This window comes from Chelonoidis abingdonii, chromosome 1 (genome assembly GCF_003597395.2).
Source record: "Chelonoidis abingdonii isolate Lonesome George chromosome 1, CheloAbing_2.0, whole genome shotgun sequence".
NCBI classification, from domain to species: domain Eukaryota; kingdom Metazoa; phylum Chordata; order Testudines; family Testudinidae; genus Chelonoidis; species Chelonoidis abingdonii.
In genome coordinates, this window is record NC_133769.1 from 125,282,771 (window position 1) to 125,304,140 (window position 21,370).

General features: G+C 39.3%; 2 protein-coding genes across 3 annotated transcripts in view; one reads left to right on the forward strand and one right to left on the reverse strand.

Moving 5' to 3' along the window:
- Positions 1-1,382, forward strand: part of PYROXD1 (pyridine nucleotide-disulphide oxidoreductase domain 1) — a 33,876-nt gene extending 32,494 nt beyond the window's left edge. Inside the window, 1 exon segment of the mRNA XM_032772569.2 lies at positions 296-1,382. Within this exon segment, the coding sequence (XP_032628460.2) occupies positions 296-544 (249 nt within the window). The 3' untranslated portion in view covers positions 545-1,382.
- A 5,339-nt stretch (positions 1,383-6,721) lies between these two features.
- RECQL (RecQ like helicase) overlaps positions 6,722-21,370 on the reverse strand; it is a 32,587-nt gene continuing 17,938 nt past the window's right edge. For both annotated transcript variants that reach the window (XM_032772571.2, XM_075069787.1), the window contains exons 11-15: positions 17,804-17,942; positions 16,884-16,978; positions 13,067-13,286; positions 11,485-11,614; positions 6,722-10,312 (exon numbers count right to left, since the gene is read on the reverse strand). In XM_032772571.2, coding sequence (XP_032628462.1) covers positions 10,142-10,312; positions 11,485-11,614; positions 13,067-13,286; positions 16,884-16,978; positions 17,804-17,942 — 755 coding nt within the window. In that variant the 3' untranslated portion in view covers positions 6,722-10,141. The remainder of the gene's footprint in view (positions 10,313-11,484; positions 11,615-13,066; positions 13,287-16,883; positions 16,979-17,803; positions 17,943-21,370) is intronic.

Consider the following 21,370-nt stretch of genomic DNA (forward strand, 5'->3'; position numbering starts at 1 on the left):
AAGTGCTTTTTAAAGGTAAGTAATTTATTGCTCTTACGGAGAAGGAAATTAAATCACAAGGTGATAGCAGACTGCTCCAAGGTGATATAGTGATGTGGTGGCAGAGTGAGGAATAGAACCCCGGTCTCTGCTCTAGATCATGCTGTCTGTAAACCAGCAAGAATTGTCTGCACACATCTGAGAGTAGAATTTCCCATTAACATCAGTCCTTTTGAAGTTTAGAGCATTTGCAGCAAAGAGAAGATTCTGAATCATTGATCCTTGTGTAAATCTTATTTTTTCTCCCTGTCTCTAGGTGGTGCTTTTGGGAAAGTACAATGCCCAGGGTTTGGATTTAGACCATGAACTAATGTTGAGGTGTACCAAAGGGCAAGAATATGTCAAAGTGGTAATGCAGAACGGACGAATGATGGGAGCTGTATTGATCGGTGAAACAGACTTAGAAGAAACCTTTGAAAATTTGATTTTAAATCAAATGGATCTTTCAGCATATGGGGAAGATCTCCTAAATCCAAATGTTGACATAGAGGATTATTTTGACTGAAACAAAAACATTGCTCTCCATGATTTGATTTAGCATTTGGACTTTTCGTGCTGTAGTTTATATAACAATTTACTCAGAATTTACAGAAATCAAGTAACCAGATGTAATTACAATTCTGGAGTGAAGATACTGTGCTGGTACTGCCACGCACTAAGAGGCAGTTGGGAGATACGTGCTGAAATGGAGCAGCACAAAAAAAAAATATTCTTCAGCATATCAGGGCTAAGTGTATATACGTCTACTGTAAATTAGATTGAGAGGTTTTTTTTTAAAACAGGAATTTTTCACATTTTAGTAATATAGTACTCGAAAACATTCAACTGTTTCAGCCTAATTGGATTTATACAGTGTTTGACAACTGGCTTTTCCTTCCTTGTCGTTCTTAACCTAGCAAATCCAGTGTGGTGGGAGTACTGCGCTGGCTTGTCCCAGAAGTGCCTGATAGCAGCTTTGGGCAGGTAGAGCACAAAGGCATTTAAAGAAAGAGGTAGCAGTCACTGCATTTTCAGTATCACGTGCAGGAAGACTTGCATTAACAGAATCTCTTGGAGGAGCCTTACTCTTGGTAACTGGCACATCATGTCAGTTTGGGCATCATACAGATTTTCTTTGGCCCATTCCCAAAGGGAAAGTCCAGGCCACGCACTAGGTTCATTGTGGCCCCTTGTGTCCAAATGTGTGTGCAGCTTCTTCCCAGGGAACTGACATGGTCATTTAAGAAAGACACTTTTAAAGTGGGCTTGGTTTTGCTAAGACTTTTTTTCTCCCTCAGACTTATTTGCACTTTGTTTCCAGGGGGGAGGTTGTGGAGGTATTAAAGCCTAAAACTTGTACTATAGCAATTGCCAATGGAATATTTAATTTTGAGCTGCAAAATTGTTTTTATTTCTGCTACTAAAATAAATTTACTGTAACAATCTAGCACATAGTATCTTGGAAGTTATACAAGTGGCATGTTATAAATGGTGATGTAAGGGTACAAACCAACTCAAAGCTCAAGCACAGCTAGCTTTCAGTATCTGCTAATCCTGGGAAATAAGTGCTCAAAGGAGTGAAGAACTTTAAAGCAATTCCTAAATACCAAGCTACAGCAATGAGATTTTAATATAAAGTATTAATTTCCAAAGCACTATTTGTTCTTTAAATTAACAGCATGGTGCACACCACTGAATCAGGATGGCCATTTTCATTGCAACTTCTTCTAGAAAATCCTTTTTATTTCAGAAGGTTGAAAAAGCTACTGGGGGGAAGCTGTTCTAGGCTTGATTTTAACAAATCGAGAGGAACTCGTTGAGAATTTGAAAGTAGAAGGAAGCTTGGGTGAAAGTGATCATGAAATCATAGAGTTTGCAATTCTAAGGAAGGGTAGAAGGGAGTACAGCAAAATAGAGACCATGAGTGTATGCGCGGATTTGGTAAGCTCAAGAGCTATAGTAAGGTCCAATGGAATCAGACTGATGGAGACAAACAACTGAGAGTTGCAGTTTTCAAAGGACACTAATTAAGGCAAAAGCAGCTATTCAGAGTGAAGAGAGAAAAATGTAGGCAAACAAGACAGCTTGCTTACACCAGAAATCTTGCATGACCTACAAATATATTATAAAAAAATGGACAACTAGGTCATTACAAGGAATGTAAATAAGACAAACAACACAAAAGCGAGGGCAAATTAAAACAAGCACAAAATGATCTCAAGAATACTATGGCAAAAGAAACAGAAAATTTATTTTCAACATACTAGAAGCAAGGAAGTACCAGCAGGTAGCACTGCTCAGCGAGAGGAAAACAAGTAACCAAAAATGGAAATGGAGAATCTTAACTTCTTGTTCGTTCACTAAATTCTAAGAATGTACTACATAGGAATGCTTACGGAAGGTATTTTGAAATATAAAATAAAAAAGAGCAAGTATAAAATCACTTAAAAGTTATGCTGCAATTACGGCTGATGAATGCATTGAATACTCAAGGATTTTCAGAAGACTGAAAAGGCAATAATGCCATCTATAAAGGAAATGAACAACCAGAACAAGATCAGTTAGTTTAACTTCCTGCCAGGAAGATAATGGATAATTAAAGAAATCATCTGCAAACACTTGGAAGTGGTATTTAATAGGAATAGCGCATGGATTGAAAGAACAATTGTGTCAAACAATCTGAAGCTTCTTGATAGGTAACGAGCTTTGGATAAGGAGAAGTTGATGTATACCTAACTTAAGTAAGGCATTTGACAGGCTCATAATATCCTATCAGTAACTAGGCAAAACATTTAGATGGCTTCATATGGTGATAACTGGACGATAACAGACTCAAGAGTATTATTAAGTCCAATCCTGATGAATTAACAAGTGGGTTCACAGGGTCTGTTTTGGACATTCTGTCAATATTTCATCAACATTAGATGTGCATAGTAAGATCGCGTATTAAGTTTGCAATACAATGATGGATGCATACGCTTTGGAGAAGGGTCAAAATTCAAAAATGATCGACGAATTGAGAATTCTGAGTAAACGATGAATTCAATAAGACAAATGCAGTGCTCTCCTAGGAAGGCATCAGTTTCACAATACGAATGGAAGACTGTCTAGAAGAGATCGCAAAGAGACTAGGTTAGTGGATCCACAAGCTAATATGATCAACAGTGTGATATGGCAAAAGCAATGATTATTGGATGCATTAACAGTGTGTTGTAAACAAAGACGAGAATCAGTCTTCGCTCTATCTGCGCTGGTATGCCTAGCGAGTATGTGTCCAGTTCTGGCACGCATTCAGAAGATGTGGAAAATTGGAGGTCCAAGAAACAACAAGAAGATTAAAATTGAGACATACGTAAGGAATTGAAAGAATATTACTAGTTTGAAAGAGAAGACTGGAGGGACAATGTAGCAGTTTTCAGTTATAAAAGTGGTTCTAGGAGGAGGAGAAAACTTGTTACATTAGCCTCATAGGTAGAAAGACAATGGTAACTGCGCAGGGATTTAGTGGACATTAGAAAAATTCCTACTTGTCAGTTGTTAGGAACTGATAATTCTAGGGAGGTTGTGGAATCTCCATCTCTGGAGATATTTAAGAGTAGGTTAGATAGATGTCTATCAGGGATGGTCTAGACAGTATTTGGTCCTGCTATGAGGGCAGGGGACTGGACTCGATGACCTCTCAAGGTCCCTTCCAGTCCTAAAGTCTATGATCTATAATTATGTAATATTCATTGCTGTTCATAAATAAGCTGGAGTGAATTAATTTCACTGAAAGGGAAGCTTTCATTTAAGGGGTGTTTAATCCTGTACGAAATTTTAAGTTTTAGTCTTAACAGACAAATTACTACAAGAAACAATGAAGATGAATCAAAACAAGTAGTTTTTAATGCAGTACAAAACTATTTTATCAGTGGATATCTCTGGGGGAAAAAATGGACTTAAATGGAAAATTAGTTACTGTTAACATTTATTCCCAAAAATATTGAAACAAGTTCAGTTCAGCATTATTACAGATGCTCCATCACGGACACCTGCTGTTCAGAGAAAGGGGTGTGTGGGGGAAGTATGACTGTCTGAGAGAAGGATGAAACTTAATCCAAGCTTGTCACAGAAAAGGTTATTTATCATGAAGCACTAACCTACAAACATCAGGTGTGACCACCTTCTGTGTCCTCAGCCCCAGCCAAATCAGCAGAAGATAAATGTACTTTTAACCAACTGGAAATGATGTAAGAGCATGTAAGCAGCATGTAACAGTTAGTTCGCTCAAGTTTTCAACCTTATAGGTGCCTAAATATAGCTTTATTGTAGGTACCTATTTTTTTTTAAATCTTGACAAATGCATATTTATGTAGGTGATTTGCCAGAGCTGTGTGAGGAATCTTGCATCAGATCTGCTCTTATTAAATTTACATCTAAGTGGCATGTGAAGTCACTTGCTTATTAAATTCAGCTATAAAAAAAAAATTTCTTTTGGGGGAGGAGAGGGTGTACCATGGAAGACATGAGAAAGGTGATTTTAATTTTTTTAGAAATAATTTGAAGATTTTCTTCAGTGGTATGGACTGTTAATATAGACCCATATGAAGGTACAGTAAAGGGAGCAAAGGACAGTTAAGGTGATCAAAGCCACACATTGAAAGGTAGCCTTTTTTTTTTTCATAGCCATCATATAATGCCCCAAAACATGCTCCAGCATTCTGATATGATCTGTTATCTGCCTACTGTTTCTGATTTAAAGAAGTCAACAACAAAAACACTGACTTCTGTGGTTGAAGGATGAGGACTAGGGATAAAAGTATGTGTGGCAGGAGAAGGTAGTGATATTCTAACCTCCACCCACACAAGTACCATTAACAGGAGACTGCAGATGTTCAGAATATAGTTACCCTTTGTGGTGGTTGACTATACCAAGCCCATCAGTTCTACTGGGCTTCACGGGGTTAGCTTCTCCTGGTTGTGGTTTGTGTGACCTGGTAGGTTTCTTGAGCTTGGTTCTTTGGGAGTTCAGACCTGCTAGAGCTCTTCATGTTTGGGGAGGAAAGTGGTGGTACTCTTCCACCCCCTCATGTAGTATAGCTAAAAAAGCTGATGTTCCCAATAGATTGTGCAGATCTTTAGAATATGATTTTTCCTCTTATCACTGAATGATCAGTGAAATGTAAACATTTTGAGTATTATCATTAAGCATGTGATTAGCATCCATTAAAATGAATGAGGTAGGTCACACCTCTGAGCTCCTGTTTCAGGTTCTACAAACGTCAGTGCAACAGCTAGCTTTGAAAAAGTGACCCAAATGTACTCAGCAACCACACCAGAGTCTTACAAATGGAAGCTTGTGGAAAACAATGCTGTAGCATGAAAGAGGTACTGATATACCAGCACAGTCCAGTCACAGCCCTGATCAGGCCCAGTCCTGGCAACCTTATCCTGGAAAAATGCAGTGATATCAAGAATTGTGCCCTAGTAAAACGTGCAAAATTTAGCCACACACTACTGGTAGAATTGTGCGTGTTTGACCTCACTCAAAACTCTAGCCGTATGTAAAATAGTAGCTGTTTTCTTTCATAGGATAAAAGATAGCTTAACATTTTTTGAGATTTTGCTGAGGGGCTTGCACACATTTCTAGCCTTCATGATTTCCATGAAGTTGGGCAAAAGACTTTGCTAAATGCTAATTTTATAAATTTATAAAAAATGCAGCAAAATTTCTCATTAACAGATAAATATCCATTTGTTGCTGCTTTTTTAAAACTCTCCATGCCAAAGATTTCTTAATAAACAGTTCCTGTGTTTAAAAAGTAGCTGCAAGTTGGGATATCTGACATAAGAAATAGCACAACTATTTGGTGTACCATAGCTGCTCCTGCTGTGGTACACCAAACTTCTAAGGTACCTAGTAGCACCCCACATGTACCACACCTGTGGCAAGCACTGAAGGCACTTAGTCCAAATGGGACCCAACAACTCCTCATACACATGGCTAAAGGAAGGGGCATTTAACTAAGGTTGGCCAAAAGGGGAAGGTTGCAAATACTCTAGCTACAGTGGCTTAGACATTTGCAATTTAAGATGGAATAACAGTGGTTTCTAGTTGGGCTTGGTGAGGGGAGGGCTGTGAGTGCTAGGGTTTCTTGGGTCTAGGATCTGGGTGCCTCTCCAGTCCAATCTCTGCTAGAGGCAAATAGGAGCTTTCAGGTTTTAAGGGCAGGATTTGTTAGTAGAGTATTATTGAGGCTTCTCTGCAGCTGCTTCCTGCCCAGTCTCTGCTGCTTGCCGACAGGTTCTGCACTATCAGATCTGGTTGCAATATCTACCACTCAACCTGTTCATGCACAGTATGAACTCTACCCATGACTCCCCTGCATTCAACTTCCCTACTACTCCAAATTTACCACTCCTTCAGAGCAAGCCACCACTCCTTCAGAGCAAGATTATTTGCTGGGTCAGGTTCTTCCATAGAGTTGCTGCTTCCTCCCACTATGGACCAGGGGAATGGGATGACATCCATCATAGATGGTCGGTGGGAAGAGAACTGAAGGGAATGGTAGTTTCCTGCTTAGCTGATTTAAACAAAGCATTCTTGAGGCTACTACATGTTAGAAACAGAAAATCAGATACTATTTGCAAGTTAGAGATAATGGCACAGAAGAAGTGAGACAGATGCTGGGGAGGGGGAAGGGAAAAAAGACTACATCTTAAATCTGTTTTCTGCTATTGTTTTTATATATCAAGCACATACAGTTAAAATACACTATTCAGAAACACAAAATAAAACCAAGTACAGCAATTGTTTCAAGATACATTTTGAAGCAAAACAGTGAGCTTCCAAAGAAATACAATGCCCAGTTCTGTAACCAAGTGCAAAAAGTCAGTACAATCACTTCTATGAAAATATTTCCTGTTTAAGTGCACATGTGCAGGTAGAATGTCAGTGTGCAACCAGGCACCTACAGGCCACTTACATACATTTGTCTACATTTAATAAAAAACATAACATTTGTACTCATCTTTGAGATTAAAAATTGATTGACATTTGAGCTTGCCAACATAAAAGCCTGGCAGTTATCATCCTGCAATTATAACAAAAGTAGGGTGGACCAGTCCTGCTTTTAGGTCTTAAACCATATGCTATGTAGAATTGGGCATCTACTCCATACTCACTTCAATTCTGATCCACTGTGATGTCAATGTACAATACTAAAAAAATTCAAACGCTGGACTTTCTGCAAGCTTATAGATGGAAAAACCAACAGGATGTATTTATAGCAAAAAGCAAGAGTAATGGTTTGGCGGGGATCTCTCAAAACACTTAATTTTTCTATACATTCCCTTTTACAATGAAATCTCCCACACCTTCAGCCTTAGGTCCTGTCAATGCTTAACTTGGAACAGAATTTGGAAACTGTTTTTGAATGTATTTCCAGCAAAACAGGCCAAAAATTATTCAAAATTAGTTTTGTTTCGAACAATATTTAAACTCACTTTCCAAATTCTGTTCCAGGGCCCATGTACATAGCATCATAGTCCAAAAGTTAATATCAAAGCTACAAACTTTAGCTGTATGTCAGAAATTAACAAATTCCCCACATTTTCAGAATATTTATCAAGACCAGTTGTTGTCCTACCACCAACCTTCCCTGTGATCTAACAAATCATTTTTCTGCATCATCTCGGTCTCAGTAATTATTACCACTTTGATTAACTAGTTCAGCGCCACAAAGAACACTTAGCACATTAAGGATGAACCTGCTATGGACAACCATTCCCAGAAACACAAGCCAGCACAACAATGCAGTCCCCTGAAGTTTCCTTATGCCACCCCATTAAAGGGATTAATCTATTTGTGCAAGTTTTGTCTAATAAATTTCAGTGATCTGCATTTTTTCATGTCAACAGTATTACTTTAAGTAGCTGATCTGCAGATCGCCCACCAGGACAAAATTCAGTAGTAAAATGTAAAAATCTCTGTTTATATGGGATAAGAAAAAGGTTAGGCATGGGCTTGTGTCAAATTTCAGATCCAGATCTGAACTTTAGTAAAGTTCTAGGGGTTTGGGTCCACCTCTAATATACATATGTAAAATATACGTACACTTTAAAGCATGTGCATGCAAAGAAAAAATCTTGGTGCATTTTTCCTTAGGCAGTGTTACAGGCAAGGATGAAGCCTAACAAGCCACTTTACAAAACCTGCAGCAGCCACAGGGCATCCTGCCATTGACAACATGCTTTTACTTGCACAGTTCTAATGAGTATAGGCAAGGCCATGTTCAGGATTTAGGAATGACAGATAGGATTGTTACACAAGAGAATTCTTGCTGAGATTGACTAATATACCCAGCTTTCCTGATCATCCTGATTGTTACTGTAGGGCTGTTGGTAACCTTACATCATCAAACCTTTGGATGCATATTTAAGATAAAGTTAGTCAAAGGAACGTGTCAGTCTCAAGCTCCCAGGGCGTCACTGCAAACAAAAATGATAACATTCAGCTAGAGTGCCATCTCAGACTTTCCCTAAAATCTTTTTTTCACTTGACTGGAACTGTTCTTTTATGTTCTCTTGTAGAAATCTGAATATGAGGGACCAGATCCTCAGCTAGTGTAAATCCAACTGATTGTTCCCTGGACATGGGGGGCTATGCCAACTTGCAGCACCTGAAGATCTTGTCCAAGGTCTTTGTTAGTAAATTTTGTTCTTTTCTGTCTGCTAGAAACAGGGATTTACTTTCTAGTTTCTGACAGATGAGCCAACAAAAGCTGCCTTGTTTGCTATCAACACCATCTAAGCTGTTGTCAGTAATTATCAGCAGTATTCTACAAACAGGGATTGTTCAGTGGCTTGTGCTCTCTTTGCTGTCTACAAAAATAACAGGTGTGCATACATGAATATATATGTATGTTTCTCAGAGACAAAGTGGTTAAGCTAAAAAAATAAATAAATCAGGATTGAGGCCGTACCGCAGTAGATAAATTTAATATAGGCCACATTCTAGGACTAAAAGACTTACCAGTGTGAGTACTGGAAAACACATTTCCATAGCTGCTCCATGTCCTCCATGAAGTACTGATGCACCAACAGATCAGAGAATACTGTCCACATCCTACCACAGCATAGATTGGAGCAGAAGTATGTGTGTTCCTGTGAGACTTTAGGCCTAATTATTCCTCAGTGAATGACAAGGTTCCCATTGACTTCAATAGGAGCAGGATGAGGTCCAAGCTGAGGTATGTTGAACTAGTTCTACAGTTTATGTTTAAAGGTAATGACTTGTAATTTTCTTGGTCAGATTCATTAGTGAAATTGTTGTTTGTACATACTGAAAATAATACAACACGAACTAAACCAAAGAAACATGCTCAAGGGCAATGAAGTGGGAGTTTTTTGGTTTGTTTTTGTTTTAAATAAGATGCTTTTGAAAAGCCCACAAGGGAATTAGGTGCCTAACGCCCATTAACTTTCAGTAGGAGTATGGCACCTAATTTTTTCCACATGCTTTAGAAAATACAACTGTTAAACCAACATACCCTTTTCTAACATTTAAACAGATCTTGAAAGGTAATTTTTCCATCTGAACAACAAGCAGGAGAAATTTAAGAAGATATTATGCCAATTTTTAAGCGATAATGTGATAAATGTATTTGTTGTTGTGTATGTGAATATACACTGTTTAGTTTGCTTTTCCCCATCATTAGAAGGAGTGTAACTAGAGGGTATAATGAGGATGCTTTACGTTTATATGAGTTTTAAGTGCATTACTACAGTATATTTTGCTATCAGACATTGTGTGCTTTGTAAAATAAAGAGGGTTAAAAAAGCAATATACACGGAAATGATCTGCAGGAGACATCAGATATGGACTGATTATTTTGAGGATAACCCTTTGTTTCTCCATTGTCTACTGAACTGCATGATGCCAGATTTTTGTCTGCCTGTATGTTCAGAAATTGCATATATTTGTTTTTTGCCAAACCTTTCTGGTAAACACACAAATCCTTTGCATTTAAAAGAAGCAATTAATAAAATACAAATTATACTTCTGCACTGAGTTCTCAAAGAAGCAGAAATGGTGGGATCCTGGATACATTTTTCATTGTAAAATTCAGTACAGGACTACCAACTAGTCGTCGTCATCCTCAAGCTTAAGCTTCTTTGCTTTAGGTTTGTTCTCACAATGACGCCGATTCTGTGCTTTTGTCTTCTTTGCGGCAGAGTTTTGGATAGTCTCAGAGATGTCTTCTCGTACGTTTCCACCAATCCCTCCAGAATTAGAAGACTGAGGAGATTTGACCTATGGATCATAAACACAGCTCAATTAAGACTAAAACTCTCTTTCTCCTTCCTCAGTACATATTGAGAACATACTATAATGATCAAGCCTTATTAAGGGTGATGTAGCAACGACACATTCTATTAAGCTGCTGTATGTAAATACTTGAGATATTCAGACTAGTCAGAGTAATTATTTCACACATTCAAATGACCAATTCCTGCTAACGATAAAGCCAACGTGGCTGTTGAGCAACCAACTGCAGCCTCATTAGAGGTGATCAAGGATCCGATTCTGTAAACTTTTGCTCACGTGGCACGTTCTTACATGAGCAAAATGTGGCAGGATCTGTACCTATTTTAACTTTATGTCCAAATAGCTATAGAATGTAAGTGGTCCCTAATTTTACGGAAGTGCCACTCTTGTTAATCTGTATTTTAATTGGAAATAGAGAGGCAAGTTAAAATAGCATTTACAGACTGCTTCAGTTATATTTAAGTAGTGATTACAGCAACAATTCTTTTAAACAAGTCTAAACACTGGTCCAAGTTCTTGTTACATAACAAGTTGTTAATTCCTATTACCTCAACTAAAACTGATAGCATTGCTAAGGATTTGCATAGGTATAACTGGAAAGAATATGTTGCTATAGCTACATAGCTTTTGACTTCTTATTGTCAAAAGGGTTTCAAATATAAATCAACATCACTATAATGCCTAACGTGGAATCTGTAACTTATGAGAGCTGTAAGAGACACTTCACAGTGACAATTGTTAAGTCTTGTGGTTTAATATTTATATTACCTAGAATTATATTCTTGCTGAAATAGGATTCTAAATGCATTCATCACTCATGTTAATTCCATTGTATTACACACAGGGGGAATGAGTAAATCCGCTCAGGTGAAGGTAAAGAGAACACGACACTTCTGAACTTTTTTTTTTTTAAATCTGTACTGAACTTTTCCCCCTTCCTCCTCACCCTCTTACATTTTGCATCTTAAGATGTGTAACTGGAAAGACACTACTGCCAAAGGATCAAAAGAAACATATTTAATGAGGCAGAGGGGAAATACACTGAGGAAAACATTCTTAAATTTGCACATAGTTAACAGGCACTAACCAGCTGTGGTAAATACTAATGGAAAATAATCATATAAGTAGTCAATATATATATACACACACACAAATACCTTGTCAACACTTTTTTTGTTTGATCTCCCTTGCATGGTGATAACATGTGCCTCATTTTTCAGCAGAGCAGCTTTGGGTCCTATTTTCAAGTAGGATATTGTAGCAAATGCTGTGAAACTGAAGTCTTCTCTGCAAAAGTTAAGCCACAGTCAGAGGAAAACACTGGAAACAGGAATAGAGTGGGCAGAATAGATATAAGGAGGAAAATGTGGAGACATTTAGGAACTGTTATGAACAGATGCCCCACTAATTCCTTGATCCTGTTGCACCTATGCAAGCAAATAATCAGTAAATTCAAATGGGAGTTGCCAAGATTGGCTCTTACAGTGGGCACTTTATACCTTATTTCATTTTGCTGACTTTTCAGCACTACTCTTCGGTCTAGTGGGGATCAAATAATAGGATATCTGGACACTAAGCAAGAAAAAAAAGGAATGTTTTGATTCAGTCAACCTTCCTGTCCACTTAGGCTCATAAAGGTCAAGTGTGTAAGTCTTCTGCCATTTTTTGTGCATGATAGAAAGTTAGGATCATGGGATGTCAGAGTCCCATATATTCAGAGGTCCTTATTTTGAAAAGAAAGCAGCACAAATACATGGAATAGCAGTGTCATTTTCATTGTGTTTTCTTAAGTCTCTCATGCCACAATAAACCCCTAATACTGCAATAGGTTCTGCACAGGCAACCTTCTTTGCCCATCTCATCTCACTGCCGTCAATGTAGTGCTGCACAAGTGCAGCAGTCAGTTTGCCTCCATGGCACTTGTTGCAGGATTAGGGACTATCATTAAAAAATTTAGTATTTACTCCACCCCCAAAAAACAAAAAAGGGCTTTTTTTTACAACTACAAAAGCAAAAAAGTGTTACTTTAAACCACAAATTTCTATTTTTTTTATTTTCAACTTTTCTGTCTTAAAAATGTAAAATAATCTCTCAAGAGTAAACAACAATAACATTCTGTACAAACTTTTTATAGCCAGGTTAGCAGCTTCCGAAATGAAGGAATTGCTAAAACATCCACTACCACTACTGTGATATTATACCAAAACAGCACTGTTGCAGAGATAATAGTACAGTAAAAGTGTTATCGAGCATGTTGGGGGAATGGGGGTGCTGGTTAGTCAAGAATTCAAGTTAACTAAAGAGTTATACTTACCAACAGAGGGAGAGAGTTTGGGTGCAGGAGGGGGCTCAGGCAGAGGGTTAGGGCACGGGAGAGGTTTCAGGGTGCCGGATCTGGGAGGCACTCATCTTGGGTGGCTTCCCACAAGCAGCGACATGTCCCTCAGATCCTAGGCAGAGGTGCGGCCAGGCGGCTCTGCACACTGTCTCTGCCACAGGCACCGCCCCTGCAGCTCCCATTGGCCATGGTTCCCAGTCAATGGGAGCTGCGGAGCTAGCACTTGGGGCGGGAGCAACACATGGAGCATCAGGGACAATTGGACACCTGGCAACCCTATTGAAGATTTGTATCGGGAGATATCAGAAATGCCCGTTTCTAGGGCTTTCTGGTTGGTAAAATGCCGGATAACACAGGGTAATTAGTAGATTTCAAAGGAAAGAATGAATGGTCACACATACTTCAGATACTGCTGCAGAATGAAATGGGCAATAATCCTCTCCAGTTCATCACGAGGGAGTGTTGGAGAAACAACATCAGCCACTCTTAACTTTGACACACCTTTGCCCAGCCAGGCATCGATTAATTTCAGTGGAGTGACTTTTTCACTCATCTTATCTGCTTGCTCTAGTATTTTGATCAGATCCCTGCAGTATCCCGTTACATCCATTCTCTCAAACACTACAAGGAAAAGAAAAGAAGACGACTTAGTACTTCAAAACAAAGCACACTGTGCCAGAGGTGTTACTTTTCAATAAATTATAATAAACAATTCTATACTGCTGTAATGTTCGAACTCAGATGTTTGAATAATACATGATAATCACAAGTCACATTTATGCTTGTACTTAATCATTTGATCTCCAGTCCAGAAAAGACTTTCATATATATTGATTATTCAATGTGTAAAGTTCAGCAATTTTAGTGGCATTACTCAGACCATAAAGTTAAGCATGTGCTCAAGTCTTCAGCTTTAGGCTGGTTATTTTGTCAGTCATCTGAAACGCTGATATACTGTTGAAGCTTTTAGGATTAAAATTCTACCTAGAATTTGAGACCGTTCCCAGCTACCTTCTAATGAGAATAGGAACAACATTGACATTTCAAATAATAAAGCTGATATATGCAGCTAGTTTTTTAAAAATGGATTTCATAGTAGCTTGTCATGAATAAGTCTCCTAATTTAGGGTAAAAAGCAATTTAAATCTCATTTGAATGTGTGGTGTGACTTTAGTGTTTTTGTTATTTGTGGCATTTTGCCAACTCACAAGCTAGGTAATAGATTATTTGCAACTGGGTTCTCTCTCTCCACAGTGGTATTTATTCTGAAACATTTACAGAGCAAAGTAAAGTTAAGTTATTTATACGCTGTAAAGCTCTGTATAAGACATTTCTTGTCTCAATGAATTTACAGACTAAAGACAGAATACACTTTTTTTAAACAGAAAAGTCTCAAAAATTTATTCCAATGGGAAAATGGATAAAAATGGCTATGAGACAAGACTGTAACAGCATCCAGTGTGGGTCACTGAAAGGAGTGTCTTTTTCACAGCAAGTTGCACAGACCTCAACTTAATGCTACTAAGGTAAGTTTCCCCACTGGCATGACTGTCAGAAGATTGAGAATAAAACAGCAATCAGACAGGTCATCCTTCAAATATTTTTCACTGACCAGTTCTTATTAGACGCAGGTCCAAATGAAAACCCAGGATCTGAATATCCAAACTAGGCTCATGTTCAGTTCCAGGTCTAAACTTTACTGTCCAAGCCTCATCTCTAATTATTATCTAATACTTCAATACTTACAAAAAAAATAGTATTGTATACAAGCAAATTCTAAACATTGTATCCCAAAGAAGTAATTCAAAAATCTTCATACGTGTCTTTCCCAGCCCATCATATGAAGAAAAAAAGAAGAGAGTGCACGGGGAAGGAGTGTAACCTAGTGATCAGAGTTGGGGATTCCTTGTGCTTTACTCCAAGCTGATACTACACAGGGCTATTGCGATATTTTAGATTGCTCTGAAATCTTTGGATGACAGGTGCTATGTAAATGGTAGGACTGCTGTGTTTGGATTCCCTCCTTCTTGAGTACTCTTTGTATTCTTAATATAATTACATTTAAAAAAAAACATTATTAAGAGATTGCAAAGAAAAGCACTCAAAAGTTACAAAATGCCAGAATTAAGCTTGCCTGTAACCTTCGTTCTGCCCCCTTGTGTACATGCATGACTGTTAGCGCTGCAGATTTGTCATGGCACTTTTTTAAAATCACAAATCAGAGTTGTCACAGTTAATTTAGTAAAAAAGTCATAGGTTCAGTGACTGCTCCGTGATTTTTGATTAAAAAAATGCCCTGACAAATGAAATTCAACTATCCTGCTTCAAAATTATAGTGTCCCAGTGCCCTTGTCCTCCACTGCCTCCCTATCCCACCAAAGGGGCACCAACTGCTCACAGCAGCACCTCTACTGTGGCACTATAATCATCACCCTGGGCTGGTGAGAGGGGGATCCTGGGAAGCGGGCCATGAACCTGCCCCACACACCCCTCAGGCACAGGTGGCAGTAGCTTCGGTGTCTTGCAGGGCTCGGTTTGGCTCACTACCTTGGGTGTTGTGACCTGGGACTTCGGATGACAGCACTGCTCAAGGTTGGCCCTTACGGCCCTCTGTCGTGACTGTCTCAAATTTGAGTGAATGGTGCTGCAACCCTGTGCACCACTCACTCAGATTTGGCTCGGCCATCCCCCCACTTGTCAGAGAGGTGGCAGAGCCAAAACATGAGTGGCACTGCAATCTCACGTGCCAGCCCACAACGCCCAGCCCCATAGGATAGGAACTGCCACTGCAGGGTGAGTGCAAGGTGGGCTTGCTCTCCAACCTCTCCCCTTCCCCCTAGACCCACCAAGAACCTTTCCACAGGGTAGTCAGAGAAGCCACAGTATTCATGAGTTTTTCCACCATCATGACAAGCCTGTAGCCCTAAAGTGATCAGTCTTTCAATACATGATCACACACTACTTTTCATCCTCTATGTGGACCAGCACTAGAGGGGGGGATGACACACACACTTTGCCAGTGTGTTTAATTGTTGATAGCAGAGGAATGGTGAGATACTGGAGTCTTTGATTCCATTCCAGACTCTGAAAAACAGCATGCTCTAGTGGGCACAGACCCTTCTGCCTGTTTCTCCTTCTGTCCCATCCCCTCCAACCCGTCCCTATCCCAGTCCTCTCTTTCCCAATCCTGGCTCTTCATCCCAATCCCATTCTCCTTGTCCACCACAGTCCCAATCTGCACTCCTTAGACTTGCCTCCCCACCATCCCAATGCTCAGTCTCCTTTCCCAGTCAGTCCCAAACATCTCAACTCCCAGTTTCTCTCTGCCCCCACCCCCACCAAGCACCACGTCCCAATCAATTCCTTTCCCTCACCCCCAATCTCTATCTAGTCCCCTCTGCATTTAAATCAGGCACCTTTATCCTCCGTGCAGCCTGGGCACCAGCAGAGAGCCATTGAGAGCACAGCCCAGACAGCCTCCCTGCTCTCAGTTCCAGAGCCTGGCCCAACCTCAGTCCAGAGCAGCAATTACAGGAAAGTCCTTTTGATCATCCACAACCCTGGACTAGACCATGCTCAGCTTCTCTGTGGGGATGATACATGTGCAGTGTGATCACACATAGGAGGCCTGGGGGCTGGAGCACGCCCAGTGTGAATGGAATCTTCAGAGATTTTAGCTGTTGAATGCTAAATCGTCTCTACATGTGTGAACTTAACTTTTTCAAAGAGATAAGGCAAATTTGGGCAGATTTGCACAGGGATGGCAAAAAGGCACATCTGACACAAAAGCTACCCCTGGCCAAATTTCAAGCTGCAAAGCATTAGGGCAGTAGAGCTTCTCAAAGAAAAGGACATCAGAATATATTTCAACATGGGCAGAACAACATGTTCTCCCTTAATCTAGTTCTTGAAAACAGCTGAATTGTTTTGGCTGAAATTTAAAAATTCAGCTTAAGGAAGACACCCAGCAGCATAGAACATTTCGGCCCAAATGGTTAAAGTTAGGCAAATTTAAAAGCAAATGAAAACAGGGTCTTGCAGTGGAAAGTGCTGAGCAACCTTAATAAATAGGCAGTGCTACTAGCCTGCCTATATGATTGACCTATTAGTTGAATTCCCCTTTCGGAACGCTTTGAACACCTTGTCTAGACTGGACATTTCTTTGAAGCATATACTAACCCTACTATCTGCTTTCAGATTAAACATCAGCTTACTTACAAAGCTTCTCTCTACAGCAGTTATCACACATTTTGTTGCAGTTTGCAGAATCCCACACTTCATCAAAATGCTGAGCAATCAATACACGGCGACACCTGAGAGTAGAGATATATTTTTTAGAGATGAGGAAAGAGTAAGAGGAGATTTGTAAAATGCAGATGCACATATATATTACAGCAAATGGAATGGTACAGAGAAAGTGACTTAAGTGATCCTACCTGGTCTCAAAAAAAGAAAAAAGGGGTCACTCAAGATGTACATAACTGATGAAGGAAATACTGTTTTACACAACATATGAATATCTATGGCATTCACTGCTACGACTATTGTTGACTGAACAGCTTATTTAAATAGGAAAGAAGATTAGTTACATGAAAACAAACAGCATCTGCAATTCCAGTAAGTAGGATGAAAATGAGAAGGACTATTGATTGATTCTAATGCTTCAGAATATCCATCGGATTGTTAGATTAGGCCAAGAAGATTTTCCCCTACCCTTGCTGTACAGTTGTCACTAACTGGCCAAGAACATTGTCAAGGGCAGGAGTTCCACCTTCTTCTGAAGCGTATCAGATTAAACAGGGTTTTGATCCAGTATGACTTATGTATTGATATTTCAAAAGCAGAATGCTCCAGTACATACACTGAAAGGAGCCTGAACCCTATGTTGACTTGTTTTACAGCTTGTTTTGGTTGACTTGTATTACAGCTGTAATACTTCTACTTCTTCCATGCACATTTTTAAAACAGCGAGGGGGGGGGGGTAAGTTAACACTCTTATTTCATATGCTACATAAAATGTGATGAGCTTCAGATATACAAATCCTGGCATATGTGATTGTTCCTTATTAATATTTATAAGCATGGAAGAAAAGTTAAGTAAAAAAACAAAAACAAATCAGAAAGCCAGAATAACTTACTTGTTCATGTTGTGGCAGTAGGATACCATATCATATAGTTTCTGTTGCCCCACATTCTCCATCACTACCATGCTGCTGATTCTGAATATATCTCCAAAACCATAATATAAAATGCAGTCAGCTTTCTGGTCATCTCGACCTACAATGCATTTGAAACACCACCATTTAGACTTCTCATTTAGACTTTTCACATGTTAGGAACAAAAAAAGAAATGTTTTATGAACACGCAACTGTGACCCAAGAACTAATTAATGCCAACTGACAAGGGAATGCAGAGGATTTACAGGAATCTCTGGATTCTGTATGTACATTCTGGTTCCAAGAATGTACAGTGAGATCTCAAAATGAAAGCCACTGTCACACTGGTCATCATTATCAGTGTGGAATGTACACAGATACTATGTCAGGAGTTATGTATATACATATACCCTGAAAAATATGCTCTCAAAGTCTATATCAAGGAGGTTGCCTGACAGACTGGAGATATCTATCCATTTAGATGTAAATTGAGCATTGTCCCATTCACAATAGGTCCCCTTTCACCACTCTGAAGTGAATAAAAATGATGGATTGTAAAATGAACTAACAAGGAGAGAGAAAAAGTAGAAGAAGAAAACATTATCTTGAGGTTCATATCAAAGTTTTTCTTGAATACATTTGGGGAGACAAAGGAGATGCCCAGTCATCCTCCACTGAGGGAGTAAAAAGACAGCATTTTGCTTCATGAAAAAGGTGCCTCAACAGGCTTGTTTGAAAATACTGAAGAGAACTTTGAGTGAAATAAACTTCTTTGAACAGATCAATCTGTTCATTTAGTCTCTAGAACAGGGGTTCTCAAACAGGAGGCTGGGACCCCTCAGGGGATCATGAGGTTATTATATGAAGGGGTTGCGAGCTGTCAGCCTCCATCCAAACCCCGCTTTGCATCCAGCATTTATAATGGTGTTAAATATATAAAAAGCGTTTTTAATTTATAAGGGGAGGTCACACTCAAAGGCTTGCTCTGTGAAAGGGGTCACCAGTACAAGAGTTTCAGAACCACTGCTCTAGGTGTTGCAATTATGTTTTACATGTAATCATTCCTACTCACCATTACCTGAATCTCCACAGTTTGATAAGCTTATTCTTGTTTTCACTATAAATATATTTAAGAGCTGTGGTATTAAGCCAAGTGTTGGATCTAAACTGAATCTTATAAACTGGTGTGCACTGTTTCCTTGGGACTAGCAAGACCAGTAATCCTGTGAGTGTTTGGGGACAAGAGGCTGGAGGCCACAGGGAATGCTCCGAGCTTTCGGGGGTTGATGTGTACCCATCGCTACCTGTACAGAGAGAGTGAGGTCTGCAGAGGCCTGGAAGACAGCGTTTGTGCTCCCAGAGGCTGTTGGTTTCAGAGCACTGATCCACAGCAGGCATAGAAAGACTACTTTATGCTAAGGGCAGGTAACCCTCACAACCCTGGGTACTCCTGGGGAGCGTCAAAGCAATAACACATCATATAAAATGAAACGAATTATGCCCCTATATACTTGTATGTGTGCAAACAGGCTCCACATCTGTATGACAGAGAATATGGCATACGCTATCAACTGAGAGAACTTTAAAAATTTAATACCATAGAAAGCTTAGGAAAAGAAAGATGAATTTACCGTATTCTTACATAAATAAAAAAATACAGATGATTAACATTTTGCTTCTTAATCAAAAACTGCCAAAACCAATCTATTGTATTCTGTAGAACTTAAATTTAAGGCCCTTTTATGGCTTAAGTACAGTCTTAATGTGTAGATGGGAAGTTAAAGGAAGCAGAGATAGGCAAGCACTGGTGCTAATGAAAAACACCTCCCTAAAAACATGCATTGACATTAATCCAATTCACACAAATTTTTATATCAAATATTTGTCAGCTACACAATTTCAGCCATTTTATTAGGCCTCCAAGAGGGCCAACAAAAGAGAATTTAGTACAAAGGCAGCTGTTTAACTGCCACTACACCTCCTGAGCTATAGAGAATCAAATCCTCAAGCGTTGCTATCACATTGTGGAAATACTCTAACAAAGCATTCTACTGAACAATTCTGCTTTATCTAACTAGGATGAGTGACAATTTTTCCTTTTGATTTCTGGTAGGACTACGTACTGTTGGGTGTTCTCATGCACTTGTCTCCCATTCCCATAAGGTTGGCAAGGCCTATGCAGCTGGAGTAAATGCACCCCACATGGAAGAGTAAGTCAAATCAGTAGTAACATGAGCAATGGCATAAACTTTCATAAAACAAGTTTAAGTAGGTGCAAACAGCACCCAGTGTAATGTGAATTTACACTAAACATCCACTAGCAGCAGTTAGAGCCATTAACTGGTGGTCCCCACCTCATCAGCTTTATTTCATCTACATCATCCCACACACTACCTGCAAACAGTTCAGTACTAGTATAAGCAGATGCAAAATCCCATTGATTTCAGTAGAAGTTGTGCCTTTCTTATGCCAGTACTGAAGCTGATGCCTAACATACATATGAAGAAAAGGCAGTGTTCAAATCTCAGTAAATTGCTTCACGACGCCTTCAGAAACCTTCCATGTAACTTCAAATCCTGTCCCTGAGTTTGTGCATTACTATCGAGCCAAAGGAAAACCAGCAACTGTCCAGCCTTCCAAGATTTGAGTATCACTGAGTTTTCCTCAGCTTATGCTGTTGCATTCTCTCTCTTCTACTATGTCACTATTCCCTCTGAATCAATATCTAACCAATGCAACAGCAGGCGGTAAGGGGTATTTCTGTGGGAGATGTCATTTCTCAGATAAAACAAAACAGAGGTCTTCACTATTTATGATCCTGTAAACATTTTTCACCTGTAGTATACTGATCAAATTCTAACCAATCAAAATTCTCCCTGTAATTTTAATTAGCTAGGATGGTATTATTCACTTTTTGCCCTCAGATGATGTGTAGTGTTGGTGTGCAGTGGTCAATAGCTGATGCTCTATACCCAGTAGGTGGCTGCAGTTCCATGTGAAAGAAATGAATCTCGTAAAGAGCTCAAAGATCACTTGAGAGAGTTTGGGATGAAAACCATGATAAAAGACATGAGTCAAACATCCAAGTAAAGTTATACAAATAGCACACATCTGATCAGCTAAAAATCTGCATATTATGAAGTAATTTTGGTAACAATGGGTGTCACAAAACAAGAATTTGCTAAAAACAAGAAGGCAGGGGACAGATTTCCATTTACATTAAGGCTCTTTTACACCACACTGGCAGTGTAAAAAGCCCTTAAAGTGAGTGTAAATGTAGTTTATGCCCACTTTAAGACCTCTTTAATTGCCAGAATGGTGTAAAGGGGCCTTAAGTGTAAAGAGAACCAGGCCAAAAGCACAACATATATTAGCATAAGAACCATCATATTGGGTGAGGCCAATGGTCCACCTAGTCCAGTATCCTGTCTTCTAACAGCAGCCAATGCCAAGTGCTTCAAATGGAATGAACAGAACAAGACAATAATCAAGTAATCCTACTGTCCACCAGTCCCAGGAACGGTGCTCAGCAGCTTAGGGACACCTAG